A 25,325-nucleotide genomic window follows, 5' to 3' on the forward strand; every position below is an offset into this window, starting at 1 on the left:
AAAAATAGACAAGCAGAAAGAGGTTCTGATTGAAGTGCCGTAGTTTTTTGGACTATGCTAACACAGGAACCTTTTGTAGGCCTCACTTAATGGCTGAATGTTTGCTATTCCTACAAATCTCTGTTGTCTGTTAAGTGAGATATGAGATCAATAGTTGCTCTGCAATTCTTTGCTTACTTATAAAGCCTTCATTTTCAAATGAAGTGTGTGTGTATGTATGTGTGTGTGTGTGTATATATATGTATATACAGAGAGAGAGAGAGAGAGAGAGAGTCTCAAAAGTGACGGGACAGAGTTCCCGTATATGATGGCTTGTGCTGGAGTTGTAAGCTCTGTGCAGAGGTCCTGACTGGGCTTGGGGATATGGGGCTAGTCTCCCTATTTGCATTTTGCCTTACCAACCACTCTATGGGGAGCTCTGACAGCAAACCTCTGCCAGGTTCTGATATTGAGTGCCAGAGGACAAATGGCATACACTTAAGGGAAAAGAAGCATTAGATCTTTCTTTAAATGTCAAAGCAGAAGAAATAACGGACAAAATTCAAATAAGAAAAAAATTCCTATTCCAGAAACTAAAGACAATTGGAAAACTAACCACTGCAAATAAATTTCCCTACCTAAAAAACTTTTATCCACATCTTTCAGCTAATAAGCATTTTATTTACTATTAACAGTGTCAGCGTCATATCGCAAGAGCAGAGTTATGGTTGAACCCTTCAGGAAAGCAGACGGCTGTACTTGAAAACAGAATGTACAAACTTACTACACTCCTCTCTGCCTGCCCACCACCCCCACTCCACCCTGCCCTGCCCCAAGGAGTTCGTCCACCTAAGCCTTAGAGATGCAATTGGCTACTTTAGGATTTTTAATGCCGGTGACTGCCAGAGGGGAAAAGAACGACTATTCGTTTTGTTACTATTTTTCCTTTTACCATCACAAGCAGTTAAAATACATCCTAAAATAGACATATATGTAATGAAAGCTATGATCATTTAGCTTTCCTAATGTCTAGTGAATGGTCCAAAGAAAATGTCACACCTAAGAGGTGATAATCAGCTACAAGGAGGAAGTCTTTAAGAAAGAGGTAACGAAGCTGTGAGGTAAATGTGTTCTGGGAGTTCGCTGGAACTCTGAAACCCAGAGTTCACGTAGCGAAAAACAAAACTTACAATATCCAGCTGACCCTTGCACAACACAGGTTTGAACTGTGTGGGTCCACATCGCATGCAGACTTTTTTCAGCCAAACACAGATGAGAACACAGTATTCACAGATACGAAACCTGCCTCTACGGAGGACCAATGTTTTGTACGCTCGGGTTCTGCAGGGCCCACTGCGGGACTTGAGTGTGTGCAGATTTTAGTATACACAGGGGTCCTGGAACTGATTCCCCGCATATACTGAGGGATGATGGTGTTTAGAAACTGAGTGAATTAAGAGCTACATAATTACTTAGCATATTCAATAAAAATTGGAAATTCAGGTAAAGTATTTCTCTGCTTTTACCAATAGACATTGCTTTTCTTTTTGTCCACATTCTTCAGATGACTGTCCCAATTTCTTATATCATTTTGCCTTAATAAATAAATAAATAGTGTCTTAGTAAGTACAGTCCTCCCTTGGTATACAAGAGGGATCAGCTCCAGGGCACCTGCCTATACTCAAATCTGCAAATACTCAAGTCCTGCCATCTACCCCATGAAACCTTCAGATCTGAAAAGTCAGCACTCTGTATATGTGGATTTTGCATCCAACGGATACTGTACTTTGTTTTGTTTTGTCTTGTTTTTTTGAGACAGAGTTTCTCTCTGAAGCTCAGTCTGGAGTGCAATGGCACAATCTCGGCTCACTGCAAACTCTGCCTCCTGGGTTCAAGCGATTCTCCTGCCTCAGCCTCCAAAATAGCTGGGATTACAGGCACCCGCCACCATGCCTGGCTAATTTTTGTATTTTTAGTAGAGACGAGGTTTCACCATGTTGACCAGGCTGGTTTCAAACTCTTGACCTCAGGTGATCCAGTCGCCTTGGCCTCTCAAAGTGTTAGGATTACAGGTGTGAGCCACTGCGCCCAGCCTTTTGGATATTATATTTTGGACTTGCATTTGTACACAGAACCTGCAGATACAGAGGGCTGACTGTATTTATTGAAAAAAAAAAAAATTTCGAGCAGAAGTGGATCTGCACAGTTCAAACCTGTGTCTTCAAAGGTTTTCTTTACATAGTATTTTTAATATGCTGATTGATGAGATCAAATGTCTCCAAAGAGGAAAGCAGGCTGAATCAGAGAAAGTACTGACTGGCATTTGGTGTTATTAGTTCTAGACCTGGATCTGAGCCTAAAATGTTGGATAAATCATCTAGTTTTGTTTTTTTAATGACAAAACTGGAGGGGAATGTTCTCTTAGGTCTCTTCATTCTGTAAGAGAGAAGCTAAGTGATTTATTCACCTGAGAACATTTTATTATGAACATTACCGAAGAAAAGCATTACCACCACTTCCTTCTATGGCTCATTTTGGTGTTTGACACTCTTAGTGTTACAACTTCAAATAGAGCCTAAATGCTGATCATCAGTAATTAATTTCATTTATTATTTTATTTGCAAAGAAGAGGGACTTAGTTTAGTCTCTATATTACTTATACTAATCCCCTTCATAGGCTGGGCACAGTGGCTCATGCATGTAATCCCAGCACTTTGGGAGGCTTAGGCAGGCAGATCACTTGAGGTTAGGAGTTCGAGACTAGCCTGACAACATAGCGAGACTCCGTCTGTACTAAAAATTAAAAAAAATAAAAAATCCCCTTCATAATGTGAAGACTTATCTCCCTACTTTCTAAAGGGGAAAAGAAGATGCTAAATCCTCTAATAGTTATCCATAGAATCTATTTTCTAGGCTCTCTTTCTTCAAATTTTGTGCTTGCATTTTTTTTAACTAATTCTTTTCAATTCCCATTATTTTTTTTTAATCTAGAAGTTGGGAGGAAAGGCATTCTTTCATTCATGAACGCAATAAATATTTATTAAAAGCCTATATGCCAGGGAGTACATGAGGAGTAAAACATACACTGTGTTCATGGACCTTACAGTTTATTAATTTGACAGATAAAAGACCTTTGCTTCACTAAGAAAACAAGAACATTTCACTTAGCACATACAAAATAAAAGAATAAAAAAAGAAAAGAAAACCAGAACAATCATAGAGCCCTGCCCCCCGCTTTGTTTAGGGTCAGACTTGTATAGTTTAAAGGAGCCACAACAAAGAGAAAACTGTTCTGCTCTGCCTTAGAAATACTGTTTTTTTCCTTCCAAGTTATGATTTTAAAGGCTTTTCAAGGGAGGGCCAGATGTTATGACTCATGGCTGCAATCCCAGCACTTTGAGAGGCCAAGGAGGGAGGATTGCTTGAGGCCAGGAGTTCGAGACCAGCTTGGGCAACATAGTGAGACTCTGTCTCTATAAAAAAATTTAAAAATTAGCCAGGCAATGGGTGTGACCTGTAGCCCCAGCTACTCAGGAGGCTGAGGCAAGAGGATCATTTGAGCCTAGGAGTTAGAAGCTGCAGAAAGTTATGATCATGCCACTACACTCCAGCCTGGGCAACAGAGCAGGACCCTGTCTCTAAAATTAAGAAGAAGAAGAAATCATAAAATAAAATTCTTTCAAGCCCTGAAGGTCTTACCCACCCATTTTGAAAATCCCTTTCAACTTGTGTTCAAGTCACATTGTTTATTAATAAACAATACTGTTTATTCTGAGACATTCTAATAATTGCTTAGAAGACCTTTTATATTTAAGATAATGTTCTTAATTTTTTTAAGATAAAGAAATCATGACTAGACACTACAGAATGCCTGAACTGAACCTGTGGGTGAAACAAGCAACTCTTCAACCAGTTTTGTTCTTGAATTATGCCCATTGCTTCTCTGCAGATGAGGATCAGGTGACGGGTTGGTGAGGACATTCAGCAGGCTGTGGGTTTTTCTGTCTGGGCCAGTTGAGTCATTCCCTGAGGCAACCACAACCCATCTTCCTTGGAGTGTTTGTCTCCATGAGGACAACACTTACCTGGGATGTGTTATGGTATAATCAAATGTCACATTCAAAATTTGGAAATATAGTATGAAGCAAAGAGCTATCATGATGAACAAATATAATATTTTCTCCATTCATTTTGCTGGAAACAGGATTCTATCAATGCCAAGAAAGAATTGTACAACATTGTCTTAACTACTATTACTTAACATGGGCTGAAAGTCTATCATCTTGCATTTGCTTGGAACAGAAATGCATTTGCCACCTGGTTTTAGCCAGTAATATTTTTTCTAATCTTTTTTCATGTTAGCTTTCCCAAAGAGCTTATAAATAAACATCTCCTCTCATAAACTGGGAGAATGCAAACCAATAACGGAAATAATTTAATTTTGAGGAGATATTTATTGGAGAGTTCTTTGGAAAAACTGGTCTCAGAAAAATAACCTGTATTTGAATATGGCTTTTAGTTAAACTACCTCCTATTACCTATCACGAGTTGCTTTGGTAAAGGCTTTGCTTTAGGTTTCAAACTATTTGTTTATTTTTTAATTTTCTAAGACGGGATTTTAATCTGTCACCCAGGCTGGAGTGCAGTAGTATGATCTTGGCTCCCTGCAGCCTTGATGCCCCCAGGCTCCAGTGATACTCCCACCTCATCCTCCCAAGTGGCTGAAACCACAGGTGTCTGCCACCACACCTGGCTAATTATTTTGTAGAGATGGGGTCTCACTATGTTGCCCAGGCTGGTCTCAAACCCCTGGGGCTCAATCATTTCTCTCACCTTGGCCTCCAAAGTGCTGAGATTACAGGTGTGAGCCACTATACCTGGCCCATTTATTAAACATTTTGTAAGTCATACTATGTACCAAGCAATGTGCTAGAAATGTAACGAAAACATTACAACTAACAACTAATAGAGATTGGGCATACAGAATGGGCATACAGAATCTATTATGTTATACACAGAGAAATGTGCTGAGAGGCCATTTTTTACTTATTTCCTTTCCTGACCGATTTACCCAACTGATGTGTGCTCATGGACACAATCCGAAGGGGGAAACGTAAGACAGCAAACTAGAAGGACTTGAGTCCACTGTACTTTTCTTTTGAGTCCTGTCACAAGCTTTTTGTGTCATCAGTAATAAACTTTAGTGAAGAATGATGACTTTTAGATTAGAAAGTGAATGACTGCTATTGGGACCCGCTTTGAATCAACTGATCAGTTACTGTTCCTGCAGATATTTCTATTCCAGCTAGACATCCAGAAACCCCAAACACACCCTAGACTTTTCCCTCTCAACTCTGCCACATCTTGTGGCTTGAAACCTGTAACTGGTTTATATCCATCTCAGTCCAACCACATGGAGTATTAAAACCACCTCTAGGCCAGGCATGGTGGCTCACGCCTGTAATCCCAGCACTTTGAGAGGCCAAGGCAGGTGAATCACCTGAGATCAGGAGTTCGAGACCAGCCTGGCCAACATGGAGAAACCCTGTCTCTATTAAAAATACAAAAAAATTAGCTGGGTGTGGTGGCAGGCACCTGCAATCCCAACTAATCAGGAGGCTGAGACAGGAGAATCACTTGAACCCGGGGGGTGGAGGTTGCGGTGAACTGAGATCACGCCATTGCACTCCAGCCTGGGCACCAAGAGTGAAACTCTGTTTCAAAAAAAGAAACAACAACAACAACAAACCCTCTAAAAATAATAAAATAAAATAAATCACAGCATGCCAGGAATAAAAGCAAAAAAAAAAAATTAAGTAAAATAAAAATAAAACCTCTGAACACAGGGTTTCTAGCACTGTTCTCGGTCCAGTCCACTTTCCATGCTGCTACCAGAAACTTAAGTTACTCACTGTATCCCCGTCCCCTTAAGAACACTGCTATACTTCCTAATTGTTTAGAGAATGAAAACCATGGCACCTCCTTCTTCTTGCCACTACAGCCCCAGTGCCTACTTCAGTGTACTTCAGTGTACTTTACTACACATAGTAAGCACTCAGTGAGTATGTGTTGAATGCATCTGAGGCTTTCACGTCCATGTCCAGGCTCCTGTCTATGTCTCCAGCCACATCTGCTGCTTCCCTCAAACCATATCCATCAACGAACAGTTCAGCAAACTCATTTTGCTCTCTCTTGCCTTTAAGCTTTCACACTGGCCATGCTTCTAGCTTGGAATGCTGCACCTGCTTGGGACCACACCCTACCTTCTCTCACCAAATCTATCTGGAAAACACTGTTCCATCTCTCACAGGAGAATACTGCTGCAGTCATCTCTCAACACAGCCCCCGGCCTCTGACCAGTCCACAAAATCTTCATTTAGCTCCAGGACCAAAGAGTCTCAAGGCTGGGCTGAGATAAAAGCAGCAGGCTTCAGACTCAGGGGACTCGAGGCTCAGGAGGAAGGTCTGGGACAGCAGATACCGGCTTAGGACTTGGCCTTAACTTTCAAGAGTGACTCTGGTATGATTTCACCCTTAATCACAGGTAAAACCAGCACTTGGGGCTAGCTGAGGCACCTAAAGCTAATCATCTATACACCTCAATAAAGGTGAAATTTAAAAAATTGATTAGCCACTGTTTCTATAGAGTAAAAAGTTTTTCCACTCATAAATGAGAAACTATTTGAATTTTACCGCCGGTTACTTTTCTCCTGCTTCTCTAAAAAAATAGACTCTTGGCCAGAATTCTATTTACCTCTGATCTGAAAGCCATGCTTTCCTTTCTTCCTTAAGCAACAAATAGACATGGATTTAATGGACATTTAGGTCAGCTATTCACTGGTGCACTGCACTCCTGAAACAATCCAGGTGCTCATTAAACAACAGAGTGTGTGACTAAAGTTCTGGTAAATACATGGCCCAGGTGTTCAGGAAGATATTTTTGAGGTTCAAAGGTTGAAAGCATCTCAGATCTATCCCAACCCCCTACCCACAGTGTTAGCAGAGAATATAATAATTTTGGAAAATGATGAAGGAAAGATAAAAGTGCTGAAAACTAAAGATGGCTCATCGTTAATACGTACATCTTCAAATGTAATACATTTCTTCAACTAATTTAAAATACCATTGAAGTGAGATGACCCTCTTTAAATATTTTATCACTAAGATGCTATAAGATTTCTTACACATATATTACCACATTTTCCATTTAATTACTGATCAAATGTACTAGTTTAAAAGGCTAAGATCTTACCATAAACCAGAATAATTTGTGCGATTACAGCAAGCAGGCCTATGCTTGCTATCTTCCTTTTTAACATTCTAAACACTGTTCTCGGGTAAAAGATGCAGACTTAACTTGAACAGAACTTTCCTTTTTATTGTGGTTAATATAGAAACCACACAGGATCTAGTCTTGGCATTGTAGACCTTTGAACGTTACATCTATGAAATTCTGTTGTCCGTTTAAATTTTCAGTAACATTTCTCTTTGCTATATTTATCACATTTTCCAAAATATGAAAATGCTCTTTTTATTTTAAATGTTGACTATACGTGAAAAATTAACTCTGGTTCTATTACTTCAAACTACCCCTTTATTAGCAACAGTTGTGCAGTCCTGTCAAGAAGAATTTTAAAAATAAAGTACCAAATTTGGAGAGTAGACACATCTGTTTTACTTTGCAGTTTTTTTATTGTTTTATTCCTTAGAATATGAATTCACAACTATCTTATAACTGAAGACTAAAGAAAAAACATATGTTGGTGAATCTGATTTCTGCATTTTTTTCATTCAAGGGAAGTTGCCTCCCTCAGCTGTCTGCCAATACGTAATAAATGGACTTGGCAAAAAGTTTATTTAAGTTGGCTTTATTAAGCCAACAAAATACAGAAATCAAGTAAGGGACAGGCAGGAAAATCTGTTCCTTTGAAGTCAATAAAAATCCATCTCCTTAATCCTTTTTTTATTCCAAGCAGTGGTGATTTTTCTCAACTGACTCACTGAGAACCTTGATTTAGCTAATCTGTCTTGCTTAGTTATCTTTCTTTTCCAAAGCTTTCCTAAAGAAGCATCCTTTCCCCTTGACAACTGTCATCTTTTATACTTGCATAGTGGTGCATTGGGTTATAAACATTCTCTAGTTAATCCCGATAGAGATTTAAATACAGGTTTTTAATTACAATTCATATTTTAGAAGAATAAAAACAGAAGTAAGTAGCAAGTTGAAACAAAAGGCACATAGAAATTATCAATGGGAGAAAGATGGCTAAAATTTGATACCATACATCTTTCCTAAGCTGTCTGTTTTAAACCTTTGTCATAGCTTTATTTGGTTATTGCTTATCTGTACATTATGGAAGAAAAACAGGACTCATTTTAATGAGTCAATTGAATAAACTCATTTTTCCATTCCCCAACCTATCCACTGAAGGGCTATGCATCATGTAGAAACATGTATGAAAATATATTCATGTTTGAAGATTTCATAATTTGAAAGGAAGGGCATTATATTGATAGAACAAAAACACACATGGACCACAAAATATTTGAACTTCAGCATCATTTAGCAATCATTGGTTGAGCACAGCATGAGAAAAGGATTTCTTACCTAAACTAAAGAGCACCAAGAATTTCAGACACACAAACTCTCGTTGATCAAACTGGAGAGAACGAAGTTTTGCCACTAGCTCCTGTGCATGACTCATGAGGTTGTTGAGGGTGGCCCCGGCTTGTGATGCTATTATAGAATAGTCCACCTGCAACACAGAATCACAGTTTTAAGGACTATCAGAATCAGCAATACATATTTCACCTGAGATTATTAAGAACTATGGGTAAAATCAGATTGCAATACAGGTTTTTAAAATAGAATAGAGATGGGGGGGGTCTCACTATTTGACCAGACTGGTCTTGAACTCCTGAGTTGAAGTGATCCTCTGGCCTCAGTCTCCCAAAGTGCTGGGATTGCAGGCCTAAGCCACTGCGTGCCTGGCCACAATACAGACTGGTAACAGAAGGGATTTTCCCCATGAAAGTAGTTTGAGGCACATTCCATGATTCTAAAATGCATCAGAATTAGTATGTCTGATAAATATAATCACTTTTGATAAGCTTTGTAGGAAACAGGTTTTGGCTACCTAAATTTTTCAAGTATATATGCCTTTTTTATATTATAAAATTACATCACCACATAAGATAAAAAAATTTTTCTCATGAATAAGGTGAAAGAAAGACATACTGTCCATGAAAAGTGAATCCAGAAGAGTGTTCTATGTATATACAATATTAACTAGTGCATGAGGAAAATAAAGGCAAATACGTTTTTACTTGTATTATGAGACTACATTTTAAAGTAATCATCATTCAAGATTGCATGTTTGTGGATGATGAAGGAATCACATTTAAATTATTCTTTATAGAACAGCAGAAGTGTTCATTTAAAAATTTTAAATAAATACAAATAAATTATTCTTTAGTTTTCTGTTTCCTAAAAAGCATGACATAAAACTGCTATTCTCAGATGATTACATTAGATTACATCAGATTAATGTGTTTCTCTCTAAACACAGCAATAATTTTATTTAGGAGAATAATTCCGTTGTCTGGAAGCAAAAAAAGAAAAGGCTTATTTCCCTTTTCGTTAAAAAAAAAAAAAGTAGGGGCTGAGCATGGTGGCTCTTACATATGAAGCACTTTCGGAGGCTGAGGTGGGCGGATCACTTGAGGCCAGGAGTTCGAGGCCACCCTGGCCAACGTGGTGAAACCCCATCTCTACTAAAAATACAAAAATTAGCTGGGTGTGGTGGCATGTGCCTGTAATCCCAGCTACTGGGGAGGCTGAGGCAGGAGAATTACTTGAACCTGGGAGGTGGAGGTTGTAGTGAGCCGAGGTCGTGCCATTGCACTCTAGCCTGGGTGAAGAAGCGAGAATCTATCTCAAAAAAATAAAAAATAAAAAAAGTGCTGCTAGCCTCCAATCTTGGATTATTCATGGGGACATAAGAAGTTCAAATTATAATAAGTTAAGATGTTGGGAAGACTGTCAGTGATAGCACTGACTTTGCTGCTGCGATTATAGCGTAATGGGAAAGCCCAGTTGGTACCTGACGCTCCCATCCTTTTTTTACTGGAGAGCTCTCAGGCAACCAGATACTCTTTTAGGTGCATTTAATATTTGCAGCAGCAGCAAATTTGTCTGGGAGGCAAGTCCTCATCTGCCACTCACCCAGAGCAGACTGTATTAAATTTTTATATTTATTGACATTTCATTACCATAATTGACTGCACTTGCTTCTCTAGGAGAAGGCACAGGGCTGCCTCCTAAGCAGGAGAACTAGTCCCTTGAGTAGAATTTGCAATTAAAAACAAGGCAGAATGGATTTTTTTTATTGTGTAAATATGATGAGTTGAATTTTCAGCTTTAACTAGAGAATACTGGGTGTACAGAAACCTTTTTCAAGAGTGAGAAAAATTATGAGTCAGTGGAAAGATGACCCCCAAAGGTGTCAATCAGTTTATATAGAGTCAACTATGCATGAAAAAGCCACAGTTAGTGTGTGTTAGAGGAAAGCTCTTGCATCATGTACAGCACTGTCTACCTGCTTTAGCCAGGTGCTGGCATCTACGCACTAAATTTAAACATCAAGTGTTGTAAGAACTCCTGTGGTTTCTGTTTCAGAGTGTGTGAAAGAAGGGTCAGTACCAGGGCAACCTGAACCCTGAACTGGAAGGAGGCAGGACAAGCTGTTGAACTCTGCCGAGCACGTTGGGATTATTTGCAGAGCACACAAAGTGACGTCTCAACTATCATTTTGCCAGTTCTCTTACAGGGGAACTTTCTACTTCAAGGGAAGTCCTTACTTTACAAAGGTGCCTATGCTATAAATTCTTTAAAAACTGCACATAGTCAACTACTTCAGATAATAATAATACAAATTTTACTGAGACGAATGGGATAGATGAGTGAATGAGAGCAGCAAGGCCTGATGGTACAGCAGTGGTGGCAAAAGCCTGAGACTAGGTATGAGACCTAAGTCAATGCTGCCTCTTACATACGAAGAGCCTTGAGCAAGTATGTATAAATCTCCATCCCTTGGTGTCCTCATCTTTAAATAAATCACTTAACTAAGTTAGGTGATGATAATAAGGTACTTCTCACTTCTGTGATTATCAAGAAATAATCATAGATGGGACGAGACTATCAATTTAAGCTTGGAATCAATGGAATAAATTGCAGCTGTAGCTTAAAATATACAAAGTATATTGTAGTAAATATCACTAGTTAAGATCTGGGCGCGGTGGCTCACTCCTGTAATCCCAGTGCTTCGGGAGGCCGCGGTGGGTGGATCACCTGAGGTCGAGACTTCAAGACCAGCCTGGCCAACATGGTGAAACCCTGTCTGTACTAAAAATTCAGAAATTAGCTGCGCATAGTGGTACACACCTGTAATCCCAGCTACTCAGGAGGCTGAGGCAGGAAAAACGCTTGAACCCGGGAGGCAGAGGTTGCAGTGAGCTGAGAATGCACCACTGCACTCCAGCCTGGGCGACAGAGTGAGATTCTGTCTCAAAAAAAAAAAAAGAAAAGAAAAAGAAAAAAAGGCGAGGTGTGGTGTCCCACGCCTGTAATCCCAGCACTTTGGGAGGCTGAGGCGGGTGGATCACCTGAAGTCAGGAGTTCGAGACCAGTCTGGCCAACATGGACAAACCCCGTCTCTACTAAAAATACAAAAATTATCCAGGCGTGGTGGCAGGTGCCTGTAATCCCAGCTACTTGGGAGGCTGAGGCAGGAGAATCGTTTGAACCCAGGAGGCGGAGGTTGCAGTGAGCCAAGATTCTGCCACTGCACTCCAGTCGAGGGGACAAGAGCTAGACCTCTCTCAAAAGAAAAAAAAGGAAAAAAAGAAAAGAAAAAAAAATCACTAGTTAAGGCCTGAACCAGGAAGACCATACTAAAATGAAACACAAATATGTTGGTATTAATTTTCCATTATTAAGATGGAGTTAATTAAATATTGATGTATGTAGTTCTAACAGGTGTATAATAATAAGTTCAAATACTAGAATTTCATACTTGAAAATGTAGTACACTATAATGGAAAGGAATCTAATTTGTTTCATAGGGTTATATATTTAGTGAGAGACCGTTAGTGAGGTGGACCTCAAAAAATCAATTGGTTTACCAATAACTTTATAGCTATGCATTTATTTACATGCTAATCTGAAAGCTCAAACATGCTTATTAAATGGGGGCTTAGACAACATTTCTTTGAAGGATAATTTATCAAATTGCACAGCTCTTAAGAAGGATGGGTGATTTATTCTTGAAACAACATAGAGATCTGCAACTTCCTTACATTTTATTACAAACATAACTATATTTTCATTGTTGAATGCAGAGTTTGTGCTCATTTCAGGAGCAGCTGGTCTTATCTTTTATGTACTTAGTAAAATTAATTTATTGCTCTCTTACATGTAACCTTTGTGTCATTAAATTCAAGGGAGGTATTGAAGAAATACTCTAAACTGATGTCCCCTTTGGATAAATTTCACTCATCATGAAAATAGAAACAGTTTTAGCTAAATTGCTTTTAATTCTAATCACTGAAATTTTGATGACTTGTATAAGATGCCTGTCATTTTAATATGATACACAATGATAGAAGATAATAAGTTGCCAGTAGACCTTTCCCTTAGGATGATGTTACAGTGGCTGTTAATTAGCAACAATATGCAAATACTAAAACCTGACCCTACTTCAAAGTTCATTATTATTTTATACATACATGGATATATGTGTGCATATGTGCGTGTATAGTTTTTAAAATGCTGGATAGGAAAGAATTCTTTTCATAACTATAAGTTGTGACTATATAGAATATTTAAAGTGCTTAATATTATTGATAATTATAATTTCCTTTTTGCTTAATAAGGCTATTTAATATACATTTATGTAGATGCCTGATTCAAAGACACAATTAAAACATAATAGCTAACTTATAGGGTTAAGTGAAACACTGAATTCTCATTTCAATATACAATGTACTGGTGTCCTGGGCTGCTTTTTGCAGTGGGGCTATTTTAGTTTCTCTAGTTCTCAATGAACTATGAACAGATTCAATTCTGCAAACATTTATTGAGCAAACTTGTGAGCCACTGGGCTTAAGAGAAAGGCTGTGCTATTTTATTTATTTTTCTTCTCTTTTCAAGCTCCAAGGAGCAGTTTCCTGGATAGTCACTCATTTTTTAAAATCCAGGCCAGTCTTATTATTTTTCCTCTGCTATGACAAATTCACCACATTATTTACAGTGAGCTGTATTTAGTAAGAAAAAGTCAGAAGATTGGGCTATGGAGCACCTGGGGTCTTGCATTCCTCTGTTTGTCCAAAAGGTCACTATAAAGCAATGTGTAGACATGACATACATGCTTTCAAGGGGATACAAAATCACTGTCTGGTGTTCCCTTTGTGTTGGGACTTCATTCCTGATATTGTGGACTAAGGCACATTTAATATTCCTATTTGCCAATCTCAAAATAGTCAGTATAAACATTTTCATTTGTTCCAGAAGTAATCATTTTCTCAATAGGGTGGTTAAGAAAATACTATAAGTAAACCTAGAAATCTATAATGAGTGAATTGTATTTCTTCTGGCTGAAGCTGAAAACGGTGGCGAGTTTAAAGTTTCATCCAGTAATTGCTTGTCACTGTTCCTCTGACCTAGAAGGATTTTAAGCAATGATGTCTTCCTCAACTTGGAAAGGAGAGTACAATCAAATATCCTCACTTTAGAGGTAAGGCACTTCCTTATAGAAGCTGAATCATCTGGACAGCTTTGAACACCCATCTTATTCTCTTTGCACTTCCTCCTCTGAAATTTCCCCGCACTTTCTCTGACCCTGTGTAATGGGGCTTACCTGTGAAAGTACACAGTGAAAAGCACTATGCAAAGGGCAGTCATTACAGTCATTAATTAGGTGGATGAATTATGCCTCTTATCACTATTGGCTGCAGAGCTGTGTCTAATGTTTTTCCCCTTACATCTTTGATTTCCCTTCATTTATCAGGTCATCAGAAGCATTTGTTTTAACTAAATTAAAAAATGTATTTATCTCCTACAGGTGAGTACCAAGCTGCCTTTACGGGAATTTTGTATGCTGTATTGAGGTAATACCATTTACTTTTTTTCCCGTGATATCAACAACATGGCCTTAATACAGTGCTTCATGGAAACATACTTGTAGCAGCGTTTGAAAGTTCACATTCCACACAAATCCATGATAGCACGTCAATATGTCTCTGGGGCAGGCAAGTTATTTTACTTAGAAAAATGAGAAAAATCCTCTTTTAAGATATATGTTTTCCCCCAAAGATTGGAAGAGAATTCAAGAAAAAGTTGATTCAAGAGGTGGCATTATGAGTGATTTTTTCTTAGTTTTAGTTTTTTCTTAATATTAAAATAATTTTAAAACACTAAGCAACAATCACATTAAAATTGCTTGTGAATAACTTAAATTTACTGTAACAATGTGCTTACAATGCCATATAGAAAACTCCCCCCAAAAACAAACTACTAACTAAACCAAAAAAAAGTGTATGCATTTAGTCTCAACAAAAAAGGAAATGAATTTGTTTTGCTTGGAATTTCCGTAGAGTCTGTCACGCACTGGAATTACACATGAAGACCAAATTAAATGCCGGCGTGAAGGCAAGCTCTACAGCCTCTGTGAGTTATCCAGATAAACAGTATGGCATGTTGGTAAAGAACACAAACTCTGGTACCAGTCGGCTGCGATCTGACCATCTGTTCTACCACTTACTAGATGCGTCTTGACCTTGAATCAACCACTTCATCTCTCTTTGCCTTGGTTCCTCATCTGCCAAAGTGGGATAATAGTCCTTTCTTCATGGGGTTGATGACTCCATAAATGTCACCCTTGCACTGGCCTAGTTTTGATGACTTCTAATTTTTATGTCAGCATTTCACAGAATACTTCCTGTAATTCCTATTGCAATTCTCTCTGGTAGATACCATCATAGTTGCCACTGGACAGGTGAGGACACTGAACCTCAAAAGGTAAAGCGACTTGCTACAGATGACGTAGCCAGGACAGGTTGTTCCAATTCTAGATTACACTGTATGTGTGAATTTTACACACACACACTGGAGAGCACATAGTCTGCACCAGCAAAGAAAATATGCTCTCACCACAGCTCAATTGTTATTGGATTATAAACATAACAGGAAGCAGTTCTTCCTTTTTTTTTTTTTTTGCTTCCTTCAACTACTTTCATATCATATATATGTGTATATATGTGTATATATGTATGTATATATGTAGATATATATGCATGTGTGTGTGTGTATATATATCTCCTAGCTTCCCACCTCTTTTCTTTTATATTTTTTATTTTTTTTGAGATGGAGTCTCACTCTGTCACCAAGGCTGGAGTGCAGTGGCACAATCTTGGCTCACTGCAGCCTCTGCCTCCCAGGTTCAAGCGATTCTCCTGCCTCAGCCTCTCAAGTAGCTGGGACCACAGGCGCATGCCACCATGCCTGGCTAATTTTTTTGTACTTTTAGTGGATTTCACCATGCTGGCCAGGCTGGTCTCGAACTCCTGACCTCAAATGACCCCCCCACCTCAGCCTCCCAAAGCACTGGGATCACAGGCGTGAGCCACTGTGCCTGGCCTCTTTTCTTTTTTATAAATCATCTTTTCTTCTAGCATGTTGTTTTATTTACTCTTACACTTAATATATTCCTTTCCTTCCATTCATCATTGTTTTAACTACCTTCTTAAAATTGGTGTACACTAAGTAATATATTGTTGTTGTAGCAAAAATCTAATTTTCCCATCTTTAAACTCAGAGAAGTATTTATAATTCTCAAAAAAATTATACTTAATTTGTTTTAATCAAGCAACCAGGGGAGAGATACAATAGTTCTCATTTAGTTCAATCAGGTAATATTTATCGTGTGCCTAACATATTCAGCTTTGTGCTAGGTACTGTGAGGATATAAAAGAAGTACATGTATATGACCCTGCTTTAAGATATCTATCTAATTCTGATAGAGAGGTTATAGGCTTTTGAAGCCTTCCTTTGTAGCAATTTTGCTTCCATCCTATGAAATGCAAGAAGCACAGAGATAAATTCAAAACATTTTGTCTAGATATTCCACAAAATAAAATAAAGACGTCTACCATAATTGCGATGAATGAGAATGTCTGATTACAATTAATCATTACTAGGGTAGTCACTGGACTGGATGAAAAAAGTGAAGGGAGGGGTTCAGACAGATCTGTGGCACACTTTAAAGGGTGGGGAGGGGAGCTGGAAGAATCCAGGCTGCAGGAAACATATAAGGAAATGACTATTTCTCCACCACCGAGTTCCTCATTCAGTTCTGATGACAAAACACAAAGCACCAGTAATTGATCTGAAAAACTATAATACCATCCATTCCTTGATTGTTTTTGGTTTTGAAAATCAGACAGCAAGAAATGCACTTTTCTCTACTTTTTAAATAGTAATTACCCTCACCCACGGGCAGCACTTAAGGCAAAATGAAATGTGAAATAAGAAGTATTTCTAAAGAGCAGGAATGGAAGTGCTTTGAGAAAAAGAACGGCACAACCCATTTCATTTCTGAAACTCAGAAGGAAATGAAATCAAATTAATTTGTGAGCCCAGTCTTGTACTTCCAATGCAGCTCCTAATTGGGTGAAGGTGGGAGGCACACCCAATGACTAGACTCTGAAAATGGGTACATTTCCTCCAAAGACTTGGGTCCCAGAATGAAAATGCCAAACAAAAATTTGAAAGCACAGAAAGTCAAACCCATTGAGACTGTATTTTCTCCTCTACAAAGCTTTTCTCCTGAGAGGTGCATTTAGCAAGGACCAGATAGTGATGGAGATGCTTGAACTGACCCAATTTGCAAAAACTCTGAAATAGTGCTTGCTTTTAATTTGATTGGGAAAGTTTGATTTATTAATAATACAGCAAATGATGTGGAGACAGCCCTTCATTTCCAAATAGCACTGCTGTGGTTTCACAGCACATAAACATTTATGGCTGGACGTAAAAGATCATGGTGCCTGAGTACTGAAGTCACCATTGCTGAACAAAGCAGTGGTGCCCTGAATAGGTATGATCCAAAGGACTGAAGGAATCACTGTGTTCCACACATTTATTTAAATAGCACATCAGCTGTAGAATGGACGGTAAGAAACTGGAGAGACTTGCCTATATTCCTGTAAAGTTGCATGTAGGTTCATTAAGTAGACTCTCTCTGAAGACATTCACAAAGCTGTCGCTCCTCCTTTAAGACTTTGCTCAAATGTTACATTTTCAATAAAGCCAAACCAACCATTCCTATTTCACAGTGCAACATATGGTCACACTGCAACACACGTCTATGGATGAGTGTTGATTTTCCTTTCATTGGTTCTTTCTTTTTTGGTTTTTTCCTTTTATTCAATAGCACTTTGACTTTTAACATATTACCGGCTTGTTTCTTAGGATTATTTTTTAATGTCAGCTCCTTCCTGCTACAACATTAAGTTCCGTGAGGGCAGGAACCTTTTTATTTTGTTCACTAATATATACCAAAGGCCCGGAAAAGTAACTAGCACAGAGTTGGATGTTCAATAAATATTTGTTGATCAAACAAATATCTGTTCAGAAAGGTGTAGGACCTAACAGTAATTTTTTTCTTTCTATCTTTCATTTGAATGACTGGATCCTGAAAACTGAAATTCTTCTCCCTCTCATTTGCCTTTATACCAACTATTTCAATTATTCGTGACATCCAAATCCATCTTGTTCACCAATATTGTTCCAAAATAGTTAGGACTCCACAAGTTATAAGGTTTTAAAATAGCCGACAAACAAGTGTTGTAGGTTAAAGCAGAAGCTCGAGGAAAAAAAAAAAACCTAGGTACTAATCATTACGTTTGATTTACCAGTTCTTCGGACCCTTATAAGCAGGACTTTCAGTCCCAGCAGACTGGAAGCAGCAGAATGTTCATGATTATGTTTGCTTTTACAAGTTTAACTATAATCATCAGAGCAGGAACAGAGTGCACCAAGTCATCTTTTCTAAATTATTGGCAGCCAATCTCTCCCTTTCAAAGCACAAGAGTGCTTCTGACCTAGTTAAATTCTGGCCATTCTGAACATGCTTTAATAAAAAGACGCTTTTTTTTTTTTTTCCGGTCTCTACACTTACTTGTTGCCCAGTAACCAGGAAGATGGATCCTTCCTTTCCATGTACTACTTGTCGGTAAATGTGGTCGAGGATTAAGAGCTCACTCCAGCAGTTCTGAAGCAGCTTCATTTGGTCATCAACCTGCAAAAGAAATAGAAAAAGACAAACAAACAAACAAAAAAACACAAAATATGACACTGTTATTCACTACTTTTTGGTTTTTGTGTAGTTTTCAACATAAGAGGACTACCTATAAATAAGAAAGTCTCCACCCATGGTCACTGAAGCACAGGTGCTCACAATTCATATCACTGTTCCTAAAAGTCATGATTTTCATTTGGACAAATATTTTTTTGAGGACACATGTAGGTACTTAAGCTAAGTACTTATAATCAATGAACTGCTAGGAAAATGCACTCCATTAAATTGGTCTACCTAACATTAATAGAATTATTAGAGTTAGGTCCAGGTGCCTCAGGTTGTCCTGAGTAGGCCCCATCAGAATGACCCCAGATTGCCTATGCTTATGTATCTAAAAATGAATACAGTACATTAAAGTGAAGCTGAAATAGTATATAGATATTAGCAAACTGCCAAGCCAAAAGAATTCATATAAAAGAAAACTAGCATTACAACCCATTTCACTTTTGGAGACAAAGACACACTGCCAATTTTGTAACCAGTGTTAACTGAAAGTCCAATTGTGCTGGACTGAAGAGAACACTCACCAAGCATGATGTTGGTGCTAACTGGAGCTTCTTTTTATAATTTGGACAATTTTCCCACCAACTCTCTAAACTTCAGTTTTCTGATCTGAATAACGGGCCCAAGAACAGTAAGTATCTTCCTGACAAGGTTGCTATGAGGGTTACAGTGAAAAGTGCTACATTATAACAGGGATCTTACACGTGTTTCACCTTCCCCTCCAGGGAACTGCATTCTTCAATGACAAATGCACATCTGTCTCATGTCCAGTCCTCATATTTAAATATGGACAGCATATTTATCCATTTCTATAGCTATCTGTATCAGTTTACTTTTTGTTTTGTGATGTTTACCAGACAAAAACTTTGGTGTACCCAAATGTGATGGCCATGTTTAGATACACACTATACATTATTTAAAAAGCAACTGACATTTATATGTTGTTTAATATTTTTAAGAGTTTTTGTGTATTTTAGATTTGACTTGCAAAACATGCCTTTGAAGTTAGGAGAACTGGTACCCATTTTTTCAGATGAGAAAACAGGGGTGTCAGAGACGTTCAGGGGTATGTCTAAAGACTTGTTGGCCAGGCACAATGGCTCATGCCTGTAATCCTAGCACTTTGGGAGGCTGAGGCCGGCAGATGACTGAGGTCAGGAGTTTGAGACCAGCCTGGCCAACATGGCGAAACCCTGGCTCTAGTAAAAATACAAAATTAGCTGGGCGTCGTTGTGCACACCTGTAATCCCAGCTACCTGGGAGCCTGAGGCAGGAGAATCACTTGAATCTGGCAGGCAGAGATTGCAGTGAGCAGAGATCACGCCACTGCACTCCAGCCTGGGTGACAGAGCAAGACTCCATCTCAAAATAAGAATTCTCTTTCTCCCTCTCACAATCTAGGCTGTCTCCAAATTATATCAAGAGGCTCTAGAATTTTATAAAACAAATACATTTAATTTACTTTATGAAATTCATTTTTATGTGGCCATTCCATAAGACTCTGAACAGCTGTCACCGATATATTAGTAGTGATAAGAGTTTCTGGCTAACTTTATTTCCACAATTTCAGGACACAGTGAGCTCAAGAAAGCACCAAATGAAGAGCAAAAACAAGGATTTGAGGCACAATTCCACACTTTCTAGCTATGAGAGCTTGTCCAAGCTGCTTAATTCTCTAGCCTTACATTTCCTCAGCTAAAAATATGTGGGGCAGGTCTTGTGAAGATGCAATGAGATAATGGATGGGAAAGTCCTTTGTGAAGTGTAAAGCAATACACAAACACAGAAATAACAGCTAACAGAAGGCTCCCAACTGGAGGACCATGTAAGTGCTGTTTAGAAGAGAAAAAGAAATTACTTACAGAAATCGAAGTATAATCAAGCTTTGTGATCAGGAAAAGGCATCCCTGAGCACATCTCCATCAGAAATGTTTCAAACCAGTAAGTACATTCTGACCAAAACAGTTACATTCATTAAGTAAATAGCTATTGTTGAGAGCCAGTTCTTTGATGGTTATAAGTGCCAGGCCCTAGCAGGTAAGGGTGGACAAGACAAATGCAGTCACTGCCTTTTTGAAAATGACTCTGGTGCGGGAGAATGTTCACCCAAACAGTATTTAGTGGTTTAGTTGACAGTGAGAGTTCATATTTTTCTTTAAAGGAAAGTCTCCAGAATGTCATGTGGTATTACAATCCAGGCGGTGGGCAGCAGCTTATGCAGATCTGCCCAAATGTTCTCTGCCAACAACTGACCCAAGGAACTGTGGCCTAACGTCCTAGCAATTTGCATGTCATTGCATGCAGAGCAGATTCCAGGAAGTGATCCCCTCAGGTGCTAAGGAGTGATTTCAAAGCCAGGTGCACTTTGCTCTCTCTGGGTTTTATTGTATTCTCATACACTATCAGCATCTTATTTCAGATTTATTAGTCTATGATGGTAATTTGGTTTTGTTATGTTGTTCTTCTGTGATGTGAAGTATTAGTTATTTATTTAGCACTTATTTCAGGAAAGCCCAAAATACTTTACTTTGAAATTGGCTTTCTAGAAACAATTACCATACATGTTAATGTTGCATCGAATTTCCAAGTGGGTGGCGGACTATAGAATCCCCAAAGTCTATTTATGGACACCCAAAAAGGATTCCAGCTTAAGAACCTATTTATGGCCGGGCGCGGTGGCTCAAGCCTGTAATCCCAGCACTTTGGGAGGCCGAGACGGGCGGATTACGAGGTCAGGAGATCGAGACTATCCTGGCTAACCAGGTGAAACCCCGTCTCTACTAAAAAAATATTTAAAAAACTAGCCGGGCGAGGTGGCAGGCGCCTGTAGTCCCAGCTACTCGGGAGGCTGAGGCAGGAGAATGGCGTAAACCCGGGAGGCGGAGCTTGCAGTGAGTTGAGATCCGGCCACTGCTCTCCAGCCTGGGTGACAGAGCGAGACTCCGCCTCTTAAAAAAAAAAAAAGAAAGAACCTATTTATACAACAAGAAAATGTATTATTCCCATTTTGCAGGTGGAAAAATGGAAGAACTGAGACTATCTGCTGGCCATGAACAAAAGGAGAAAAGGTGAGTGAAAATTAAGAGAAGTATGTCAGCCAAGTGTGGTGGCTCATACCCATAATCCTAATACTTTGTGAGGCCGAGGTGGGAGGATCACTTGAGTGCAGGAGTTCAAGATCAGCCTGGGCAACATAGGGAGATTACAAAAAATGTAAAAATTAGCCAAGTGTGGTGGCACACACCTGCTACTCTGGAGCTGAGGTGGGAGGACTGCTTGAGCCCAGGAGGTTGAGGCTGAAGTAAGGCATGACTGCGCCACTGCATTCCAGGCTGGATGACAGAGCAAGACCCTGACACACACGCAAACACACACACAAACACACACACACTCACACACAGAAGTATGTCTTCTAGAGCCATCTCATCAAGGGGTCTTCCTCTTCATTTGCATTTGATGGTTCCTGTCCTTCATATATAGCTTGACAGAAATAGTTATGGTGACAAGACCTTGCCACAATTAAGGCATACTAAAATTGTAAGACAACAATCTGAGGCTGGGTGCCATGGCTCATGCCTGTAGTCCCAGCACTTTGGGAGGCCTAGGTGGGCGGATTCCTTGAGACCAGGAGTTCGAGACCAGTCTGGCTAACATGGTGAAACCCCATCTCTTAAAAAATTAGCCAGGTCTAGTGGCAGGTGCCTGTAATCCCAGCTACTCGGGAGGCTGAGACGGGAGAATTGCTTGAACCCAGGAGGCGAAGGTTGCTGTGAGCCGAGATCGCGCCACTGCACTTCAGACTGGGTGACAGAACAAGACTCTGTCTCAAAACAAACAAAAAACAGTCTGATTTTTCCTAGCTTTCTTTTCTTTTAGGATGCTGAGGACACACTTCAAAATCTGCATATCCCCTGTTCCTCTGCTTCTCTAAAAATTGCAGGAATAGGTGAAATTGAGCCTGTTACCTGTAATTAGTACTTCATTTTTGTTTTATATTCTGTGCTGTTCACATTATCCTGTCTTCCTTTGTGTCTAACAGGGCATCTTCTATAACCTCCCCTCTTTCACAAAGTATTATGATTGGTTGCTTATTTTTCTGAAGCTACAGCTCCCAAGTGCCTTCCTTGGTGTCTGGCAGAGAAAAAAGCCACTTACTAAATGCTTGCTAAATGAAGGAACAAATGACTGAATTACTTTTACTTCTGCAGTTTTCTGTGTACCTTGTGCACCTAGCCCACAGCATAAGCAAACAACTCTTTCATTGTAGAATTAATGACAATCTTTACAGGGCAGTGACTACCTCAGCAACTTGTATCTGACCCCTCTCACACGTGCCCTGCAGGTCTGCACCCACAGCTGGCCATTGGTAAAGACTTGACTGATTGTAATTTTAACACCCAACCCCCCCGCACCCGAGCAATTGATTCCTTGTTTTAATACTCTCCGAGGAGGTTTTCTATGCCAACATTCCATTTCATTATTTTCCATAATTGATTATGTGATATTTTATATTATCTTGAAATTGGTGAGTGTGCAGCTTCATGGTGCTTTGGATAACATAGTTTTTATGCAGCTCTATGAATAAAAAAATAGGGTAAATATGATGGCTGACTTGTTCCCTTGTTCTCAACAATTGAGCAATGTTGGCAATTTTGAAGATTTTTTATTTTTTAAGAAAAACAGTTATGGGGGTGTGGGCAGAAGAAGGAAGGGGAGAAAAATAATCTACTTCTTTTAAGCAAATTCTCTAGGTATTAATGCTGTCAATAAACAATTTAGAGTGGCATCTGGGAAGACCAATGGAGTGTAAGTTCCACATTATATAGCAAAACCTCTCACTAGTGGTTAGCAATACTACCTCATATAATCTTGCGTTATCAGCTATAATAAAAGCAAGGACTTATCTCAGAAACCTACTTACTCATCAGAGAAAGTATTTATATTGATATTATAGATGAGAGTGTAAAGGAATACAAGTCCCATATTGTTATGAAGCACAACTTCCCACAACCCAGAAAGTTAATCATTAGAAACTTGTGCTTTTTCATAAGAAGAGTGAATCAGTCCATGGCCAGGCGCGGTGGCTCATACCTGTAATCCCAGCACTGTGGGAGGCCGAGTCAGGCGGATCACAAGGTCAGGAGTTCGAGACCAGCCTGGCCAACATAGTGAAACCCCATCTCTACTAAAAATACAAAAAATTAGACAGGCATGGTGGCGAGCGCCTGTAATCCCAGCTATTTAGGAGGCTGAGGCAGGAGAATCACTGGAACCCAGGAGGCAGAGGCTGCAATGAGCCAAGATGGCACCACTGCACTCTAGTCTGGGCCACAGAACAACAGAACAAGATTCTGTCTCAAAAAAAAAAAAAAAAAAGGAAAGAAAAAGAGTGAATCTGGCCAACAATGAGAAGAAAAATGTGTAGATCTTTGTCAAGCCCACATTTAGCCTATCAAAACCTTTTTGTGGCCTCCTCCCATTTGCCTTTTAATAGTCTAGCAAGTGAGCTGTTATTTTACTTTCCTTATTGCAAAGGCTTTTTAAAATTGATGTCATGGATTCTTGACCTCTTGGGCTCAAGTGATTCTCCCATCTCAGCCTCTTGAGTAGCTAGGACCACCAGAACTCACCACCATGCCTGGCCAATTGTTTTTCTTTTTTGTAGAGATGAGGTCTCACTATGTTGCGCAGCCTGGCTTCGAACTCCTGGACTCAAGGTATCCTCTTGCATTGGTGTCCCAAAGTGCTGGGACTATGGGTATGAGCCACGGAGCCTGGCCAGTGATTAAACTTTAAAAAAGAGATTTTTAAAGAAAACATTCTACAATATGGACTGGTGGTTTTGTTTGTTTGTTTGTTTGTTTTTGAGACAGTCTCACTCTGTCGCCCAGGCTGGAGTACTGTGGCGCTATCTCTGCTCACTGCAAGCTCCGCCTCCCAGGTTCACGCCATCCTCCTGCCTCAGCCTCCCGAGTAGCTGGGACTACAGGCGCCCGCCACCACGCCTGGCTAATTTTTTGTATTTTTAGTAGAGACGGGGTTTCACCGCATTAGCCAGGATGGTCTTGATCTCCTGACCTTGTGATCCACCGGCCTCGGCCTTCCAAAGTGCTGGGATTACAGGCATGAGCCACCGCACCTGGCCATGAACTGGTGGTTTTAAGTAGACATGAACTAATTTCTTATTCCTGATCGTTAATTTTGATGTGTCAGGTCTTGTGTTAGAAACGTGAGGGAAAACAGATTATTGAAATACAATCCTTGCCTTCAAGAAACTCACACTCCAATGAGAGGAGACAGAAGAGTGAATCCATTATTATAATGCCATATGCACAAGAAAAACAGGAGTAGTTTACACCATTCCATTTCTTGGGGAGGCTTCCTGGGGGTCAGAGAAGAATGTGCTGAAGCAGGTTTTAACTTGTAGATCACTTCTTTTTCTTTCTTTCTCAGTGTTTCCTGTTAGAATGCTCTTGGAACAAAGTATAATGTAGGAAAAAAAAATGAGGCTAGGTGAGGTGGCCCACATGCCTGTAATCCCAACACTTTGGGAGGCTGAGGTAGGAGGATCACTTGCATCCAGGAATTTAAGACCAACCTGGGCAACATAGTAAGATCCCATCTCTACAAAAAAATAAAATAAAAAGTTAGCCAGGCATAGTGGCACATGCATATGGTTCAAGCTACTCAGGAGGCTGAGGCTGGAGGATCACTTGAGCCCAGTAGGTAAAGATGGCAGTAAGCCATGACCATGCCACTGCACTCGGCCTGGGCAACAGAGCAAAACTCTGTCACTAAAAAGAAAAAAAGGCCAGGCACGGGGGCTCACGCCTGTAATCCCAGCATTTTGGAAGGCCAAGGCGGGCAGACGACTTGAGGGCAGGAATTCAAGACCAGCTTGGCCAACATGGTGAAATTTCATCTCTA

The 25,325-nt window shown here is 39.6% G+C and overlaps 1 protein-coding gene across 6 annotated transcripts in view; it reads right to left on the bottom strand.

Moving 5' to 3' along the window:
- NR5A2 (nuclear receptor subfamily 5 group A member 2) overlaps positions 1–25,325 on the bottom strand; it is a 149,845-nt gene that overhangs the window by 48,038 nt on the left and 76,482 nt on the right. For all 6 annotated transcript variants that reach the window (XM_003893345.5, XM_003893344.5, XM_021928935.2 and 3 more), the window contains 2 exons: positions 18,216–18,335; positions 8,588–8,735 (listed from right to left, as the gene is read on the bottom strand). In XM_003893345.5, coding sequence (XP_003893394.1) covers positions 8,588–8,735; positions 18,216–18,335 — 268 coding nt within the window. The remainder of the gene's footprint in view (positions 1–8,587; positions 8,736–18,215; positions 18,336–25,325) is intronic.

Source organism: Papio anubis, chromosome 1 (genome assembly GCF_008728515.1).
Source record: "Papio anubis isolate 15944 chromosome 1, Panubis1.0, whole genome shotgun sequence".
In the NCBI taxonomy this organism is placed as follows: domain Eukaryota; kingdom Metazoa; phylum Chordata; class Mammalia; order Primates; family Cercopithecidae; genus Papio; species Papio anubis.